The sequence below is a fragment of the Hemicordylus capensis genome, chromosome 1 (genome assembly GCF_027244095.1).
Source record: "Hemicordylus capensis ecotype Gifberg chromosome 1, rHemCap1.1.pri, whole genome shotgun sequence".
In the NCBI taxonomy this organism is placed as follows: domain Eukaryota; kingdom Metazoa; phylum Chordata; class Lepidosauria; order Squamata; family Cordylidae; genus Hemicordylus; species Hemicordylus capensis.
In genome coordinates this window covers 205,231,373-205,239,351 of record NC_069657.1, presented here as the reverse complement: position 1 = coordinate 205,239,351, position 7,979 = coordinate 205,231,373, and the positions used below count along the sequence as shown (strand labels likewise).

At 40.6% G+C, this 7,979-nt stretch overlaps 1 protein-coding gene across 1 annotated transcript; it reads right to left on the bottom strand.

Moving 5' to 3' along the window:
- Positions 1–944: 944 nt before the first annotated feature.
- On the bottom strand, positions 945–7,187 carry DUSP19 (dual specificity phosphatase 19). Its single transcript, XM_053270208.1, has 4 exons — positions 6,754–7,187; positions 6,287–6,333; positions 5,278–5,430; positions 945–2,104 (listed from the first exon to the last, which is right to left on the bottom strand). The coding sequence occupies exons 1-4, from the start codon at positions 6,977–6,979 to the stop codon at positions 1,886–1,888; spliced, it is 645 nt and encodes a 214-aa protein (XP_053126183.1). The 5' UTR covers positions 6,980–7,187; the 3' UTR covers positions 945–1,885.
- Between the last annotated feature and the right edge of the window lie 792 nt (positions 7,188–7,979).

Below are 7,979 nucleotides of genomic sequence, written 5' to 3'. Positions count from 1 at the left end.
TACATCATGCAGCTGTTCCCCACAGCTGTCTCCTGTATTTTCAACCAAAAAAACCGCTAATTTGTTAACCCCTAGCAAATATCTAATTCAGTAGGAGTAATATTAGGGTCACATTTATGATTTCTAGGGGCAAAACCATGTTAGCCAATTGCAACAAAAAGAACCAAGACTTGGGGCAGCTTAAAGATCAACAAATGTGTTGTAGCATAAACTTTTGTGGATTGCAGTCCTCTTCACAAGACAGATAAAGTGTGGTCCTGAGTTGGCAAGTGTGTGTGTGGATATTCATATGCATAAATATATGGGTTTAGAAAAAAAGAGGGAAATGCAAATAGTAGGGACAAATGGCTCCATTAATTCATTTCATGTCACTTGCATTTCCTCACAGTTTTATCCTCCTGTTCACTTTCTCTCTGTGTGGATCCCTGTCAATGGAGCACAATGCATTTGACGAACTATAAAGCTTCACAAAAGCTTATGACACAATGCATTTGTTAGTGTTTTAAGCTACCACAGGACTTTTATATTTATAATCATATCATGTTCATATTTAATTTTATAACGTCTTATCAAATCCTTTGCCTAGAACATTCTGTATGACTTTTCAGCTTTCACAGAATTTAAGGAGTAGGTTGCCAGGGGCAACCCCAGAATGTATTGTACAGATCCTGTGATGCTGATGTTTAAAAATAAAATAATTTTGTTCCAAGTGGTTGAGTTTGGCTGTTGCTTCTGTGAGATCTTCTGCTGTGGAAGTATAAGGGGCAAGCCTTTTTTTCTTTTTTTAAAAAGAAGGTAAACCGGGAGATCCTGTGGAAAACCAGGGAAAGTTCATAAGCAGGACAAGATGTGGTGAGAACACATTGTTATTCATTACTGACTAGTCAAGAAATATCTGCTGAAAGGGATTTCAAAGACAAAATTCATCCATCTATACACACATGTATTTTAAATAAGAACATTTTATTATCTATATTTTTAAAATCATATAAAGTGGCTACAGACTGAACAAGATATTAAAGGCAAATGGTGTAACCAACATGCATAGTGGCCAACATTCTCACCATGTGGCTGGGCAAGGGGAAAAAGCATCTGAAGTTCTGCAGTGATGATCTTGCTGGCGAACAATCTTTGCCAATCTCTCCTTCCCCCAGAAATGCTCTATACTTCTCTCAGAGATATGTCATTGCTGGTCACAAAGCTGGTCACAAAGAGACATTTTTTGGGTGGTGCAGGACACGTCTGGGGTTAGGAGAAAATGGCAAAAATTGTCGTCCCCCCACCCTTTGTGTGATCATCACTGCACAACTCCAGAAGCTCTTTTTGCAGCAGAGATGCTTCTTCCCCTTATGCAGCTACATGGTAAGTGAGAATGTTGGCTGTTATTTTCTTCTAGTACCTACTTGCAATGTTCAATGGAAAAGTTAAATTAATTGTGTGTGTGTGTGTGTGTGTGTGTGTGTGTGTGTGTGTGTGTCCCACTCTACCGCACCATTTATTTTATTTAAATGAGTTAAATCATTTTTAAAAGAATGAAGGACAATTAGAATGCTAAATTCTTTTGTAAACAGATGATATGGTAAATAGGTATTATTCTGACTGTGATTCTAAACAAACTTGCATCAGTAGAGCACAATTACAAATGGGGGGGGGGGACACCACCAAACCAATAAGGCTTTGCAAACCCAAGTTGATTCATCATACACAGAAGAATTAGCTGAGGGGAAGTCAATTTAAAAATATACATTGGAGAGTCAAGGTAAATTCACAATAGCTTTAGAGGTGTGATTCCCATTACAGAGGTATCACTCGTTACAATGCAGTCAAAATGTTCACCGCTTCTCTCATTTCAGTGCAACCACAAAGGTTAATTCTTCTTTTTTCCTCATTCTGTATCATTTAAGTTCCAATTTTTTTTACTGTTGCACTGATATTTATGAAGCTGCTCCATGAAACCAGGATTCGGACAAATAGCAGGTCTTGCATTTTTCACCAAAGAAAAAGCCCTCGCAAAATTGAGTCCTTCGGAGTGCATTAGGAAGCCTATGACAATCGCTGCAGCTCGAGAGACTCCTGCATTACAGTGAACAAGCACCACGCCATCCTCCAAGAGAGAGAAAAAAAGCACATTTACAAAATGATTCTTGTCCATAAATGATGTCATGCATGTTTCTCTTCTTACACAGGTATTTGAAGCATCACTCCAAGCAAATCTCTTTACCATACATCATAAATAGCTGCATCAAATGCAGATGTTCTAATATTACTAAAGTACTCCCTCTATTTCATATATTGATCTTGAACCAGGATTCTGTGGGGCTACACATAGTCTGCTGTGCTTGAGGTGGTCAGTGCTGTCAGCTTTAATTGCCAGGGTGGGGGTTTGGGATCAATCCTCCCATCTCCTAAATAGGTGATTTGGTGCTATCAAAGGTAATAGAATAAAGTTGTTTCTATTTTTCCATCTGTTGTAAATTGTACATTTATCATCCACACAAAATGACTGAAAAAGATTGGGGAAGTGAGTGAGCTTCAAAGCTTTTAACTTTCCTTGAGTGGGTTTATGTTGAGGAAATTAATGCATGCTTCAAAATGCACCATTTTTTTCAGGCCAGTTAGGAAGGCAACTAATTTCCTGTGACACATAAAGCAAGAATACACAGTAATACAAATAGGTAGGAAACTTACTTGGAAATATGCCCCACTGATTTTAACTAAGCTTTGTTCCAATGGTTTTATCATTGTAGTACTGTATTATGTATCAGGAATAATGTTTCAGGTAAGAAGGGCCTAGTTTCAAAGCAAGCCCTACACTGAACTAGGAAATGTTGACAGTTGGTTTATCTTTATTTCTAGAATGGAGTATGAAACTGCTAGCCAAGCAAATGATTACTGTAAAAGTTGGTGGGATTTCATTTACACAAAAATGGCTAATTCAAATCCCACTCACCAATACTTCAAAACAACTGTGAACACTCAAAGGGTATCTTGCATATCTCTTGCAGCCCTTCATACCTCCCATACTCAATGAAAACTATTACTGAAGAGTGGCATGCAATGCAGCTTGAGGAAGGGGAATCAGTGAGACACCCACATTGGTGTGTAGAGACCTGTATTTTGTGCTAACTTCGGCCTCTTTGGATCCCTCCTGGCTGTCAAGCTATTAAATCTGTATTTGGTCAATGTGAACTTACCTTTACTCTCAATGTTCAACAAGTAGAGCATTAGCCCAATATTGCAATTCATTCTAGGGATGTGCATGAACTGGCATGGTTCTCCTTTTGTGGAGCACCAAACCGATTCAGAAGTCCGGCGTTCAAGTGAGTTCAGAGGCGGGGGGGCCTAAGGGGAGGAAGGGTGCCCTTACCTGCCCCACTGCTCCCCTCCCCCGACACTCTCCCCAATACCGCTGGCTCGGGGCTGCAGCATACCTCCTTGCAGCCCTGGTCAGCGTTGTACAGGAAGTGGCTGAGGCGCATGCACGCCGTGCGCACACGCATCAGCCACTTCCAGTACGACACTGACTGGGGCTGCAAGGAGGTATGCTGCAGCCCTGCTCCAACAGTTTTGGGGGAAGCGGCGGCAGGGGGAAAGCAGCGGGGCAGTTAAAGGCACCCTCCCTGCCCCTTAAAGCACCCCCCCCGCCTTCCGGGAACCAGTTGGTGCACATCCCTAATTCATTCCACCATATTGCCACACAATTTTATTTTTTTCAGAGTAATCACAGCTGACTGTAATAAATTATTATTATTTATTATTATTATTATTTCGATTTCTATACCGCCCTTCCAAAAATGGCTCAGGGTGGTTTACAAAGAGAGATAACAAACAAATAAGATGGCTCCCTGTCCCCAAAGGGCTCACATTCTAAAAAGAAACATAAGACACACACCAGCAACAGTCACTGGAAGTACTATGGTGGGGGTGGATAGGGCCAGTTACTCTCCCCCTGCTAAATAAAGAGAATCACCACGGTAAAAGGTGCCTCTTTGCCCAGTTAGCAAACTATGAAAGATTAAGCTGCTTCTAAACTCCTTTATTTGAGAAGTAAACCTCACATTTGGGCCTTTCCTAGCCGACTGCATGGAACAAAAAGGTGTCCCCTATTATAGGTTTGTTTGCCTTCCTGAGCCAGTTCATAAGCTCATGCTTTATTAATCTGCACCACTTTTTCTGGTGGGGAATTTCATGACAGGTGAATAAATTATCTAATTTTTCCGGTTGACTAACAAAAAAACATCTTCCATTATGAAGCATTAGAAAAGCACCCCTGAGCATTAGGAACTGAACAATTAAACTTCTGAGGCAGAACAGTGACACTAAGCCATTTAGAATGGCAAGTCTAATTTAGAAGTGAAATGGAAACCGTAACTGGAAACCTCATGGAGGGCATTCAGTGAATACATGTCTCAGGTAACTGTAAACAATATGATGTGTTCTTTCCTTCTAATATAACACAAAGCTTGATGGAGCAATATTATCTTTCTTAATTCCAAACTATGTAAATAATGAAAATGGTAAATCTCATGGAATAATCTGGAATTGGGTTTGACAAGTCAAGATATTATCACTTTGCAGCATCAAATGAAGGGGTTATATGAAACAGATAAAGCTATGATTTCCTTGCATAAGATACTGGCTATGTATAGGAACACTGTAGCTTTATCAGATGATAGTTCTAATACATAATCTTACTTTTGGGCATACAGAGCGAAATCTTAGATAAACATCAAAAGTTAATTTTCATATTCATCACAGTGCCCCAGGTGTGCTTTAACCCATTGTAAGCAGTGGGCTTAAATGTGCTCAGCCTTGTTGTTATAGCATCGACATTTTTGTTGCAATACTACACTTGGTCACGAAGTATAACTGTAGCGTTTCAAGATACTAGACAAGAATGTGGTCTTACATTTTAAATGCATCTTTCCCCCAACAATCCACATGTGTTCAAGTCTAAGATCCTAGTTTAAGCAATGTTCTCTAAAGCTGAACATGGATTATTTGTGTTGCTATAATTAGAGGAACATTTATATAAAATAACCAGATAATAATGCTATTGGTGACATTTATCCTGTTCTGCTTTACATTCAGATATTTATGTTCAGCATTTAAGAGTGTGAGCTCAAGTTATCTTAAATGTGCTCAAGGTGAAAGCAACTTAATGCCTCAACATTAGTGTCAAAACACACAGACACACACACACAAAACCCATTTGCTCTTTTGTTTTTCCTACCACCACTCACCCACAGTTAGTAACTACATGTTACAAGAAGGTACCTTTAGCTTGACTTGCTCAATAAATTCAAAGCATTCAGGAAAGTAGGACAATATGTCAGTCTCAGGAAGGTCAAGAATAGGAATGATCTTGTATACAAACTCTTGGGGGAAGGCATTTTCAACTCCATAGGCTACATTCAGAACATGAGTAACCTAAAATAAAGGTAAGAGTCAAGGTCACAAACTAGCTAGATAATTTCCCAATGTTGGCATAATTGTGAACCCCAGTCATCAGCTGAGGAAACTGTCAAAAAAGGTTGCCTTGTGTCCACTATACCTCACAAGTGCAAGTCTGAGCCAATATTAAATAGTTTTTAGTAAGTGACTCCTATTATTTATTTTGTATTTATTTTACATTTTTATACCCCGCTCTTCCTCCAAGGAGCCCAGAGCGGTGTACTACATACTTAGGTTTGTCCTCACAACAACCCTGTGAAGTAGGTTAGGCTGAGAGAGAGAGAAGTGACTGGCCCAGAGTCACCCAGCTAATTTCATGGCTGAATGGGGATTTGAACTCAGGTCTCCCCGGTCCTAGTCCAGCACTCTAGCCACTACACCACACTGGCTCTTGTATCCTATGAAGTTTGTTTAAGTAATGGAGCTTGGAAAAACACAACATCTTAACCTACATATTGTCCAACACAGACGCTGTTACCCCAATCCTTAACATATTACATACAAATAAATCCCACTGATTTTAGTGAAATTTACTTGCAGGTCAGGGTGTGTAGAATCCTACTATCTTGAAAAAGAAGCAGACTGCAATACCATTTTTCAATTCCATCAAATGCCAAACATCATCTTTTTGAAGAACAATATTCAGACAAACCAACTTTAACACCTTTAAAATATATGCACAGTACAAGCTTAATCATGTTTACTCAAAACTAAGTCCCCTTTAGGGCAAGGGGACTTACTCCCTAGTAAGTGTATTTGGAACTGCAACCTCCAATGAAACATTTTTTAAAAGACAACTTTTTAAAAAACTACACACCCACATTCACCTTACCCTGTATTTTTTCATTGTCTCTGCATCATGAGCAGCATCTTGTGATCCTGTGAGGAGAGAAAGCATGTTATTCCCCACAGTCTAGGAAAGGAACATCATACAGAAAACAAAACAACCCAAGATATCCTGATAGGGGGAATTGTTTTTAAGGTGAAATAATACCAAGGACAGGAACAACACAGCCGTATGCATGTTTACTCAGAAGTAAATCCCACTGTGTTAAATAAGGCTTACTCCCAAGTAAGTGTGCACAGGATTGCAGCATAGATCGACAGTTAGAAACAAGAGCAATAATACTCTTTAATTTTTACTGGTAAAGTTACAGGCCTAAGAGGGGAGGACGCAAACCCTTCCATCTTTTGAAGCCTTGCAAAACCCGAGTGGGTTAGTATATAGATACAGTTTTTCTAACCCTCCACATACATCCGTTTCTAAACAATTATGCTGCTTTAGCTCCTCCTACATACCCAGCAGCAGCCAGGGCTTAATGACACCAACTTGCAGATCCAAGCTCAGGTCCTGCACATAACCACAGGCATCCCCATCATTACAATCAGCTACTTCCACCACCTGCATTCGGGCATCCTTCCACGTCTCTATAATTCTCTTCCCACTTAAAGTCGTGACTCTGGTGCATTGTTTCCTCAGATTAGTCCGGGAGAAGGATTTGATTTCCTGGGTGAGTGAGTGCATGACATGAGCAAAGACGCCTTCAAGTTAATGCACGAAAAGAGAAGGAGCCAGTGTGCCTAGGAGTCTTTCTTTCTGTGCATTGATCTTTTCTGGGCTTTCACAGAGTGCGTGCCCTGAATACGGTTACACCCCTCCACGGAGTCTGCAAGCAGCAGGCTGGCAAAGTAGGACCTCTGTGTTGTGTTAACCTTCCTTTTTCTAAGACAACTCTGCAAGGCAGCTTTCGATTGGCCACAGAGAAATATTTCCTGATTGGTTAAGCATCCCCTGGTGTCACCGTCGCCTAAAATCTCTTAACAACACAGATGAAACGATATCCGCCGCCCGTGGGTGTGATGTGAGCTGCTCCAACGTGTATTGTGTTTCACCTACTGTTCATGTGTACAAATTCCGTCAAAAATGCAAAATGAACACAGATTGAGAGGAAATACAGTAAACAATTAAGCCTAATAAAGGGGTGGTTATGCATATGACCAGAGCATATTATGCATATGACAGAGGGGTGGTTAATGTTATGCATATGGCGATTGTATCCACAGTGACCACACAACACCAAAATAACCAGGAACGCGGCTAGACGGTTGTGTGGCTTTTTATGAAGGCAGGAAAGTGCTTGATAAAAAGTGTAAGATAGCAACAAAGGAAGACTGTGGTGCTGAAGCGAGGCGGAGGAGAGAAGGGGGGTGATTTTTTGAGCGTGCAAGGGACGGTATATAATATTTTATCTTTGTATTTGTGGCTCCTCCAGTAAATGTTCCTGGCCCTATTTCCCGAGAGAGTCCTTATTTTTTGGTTCCTGGCTGTCCCTCGAAAAAATGCTGTCCCTATATTTGCCTTTCGGCAAGATGCTGGGGTGCCATTCAAAACCGCTTCCAGTGTGGTCACATGTTTCCAGGAGTTCCTCAGGTTTTTGCCCTCCCTCAGATGTATCTGAATGGGGAGCAGATGCACCCTGAAACTAGTGCACAACACTTGCATGTGATATGAATTTAAGCACATG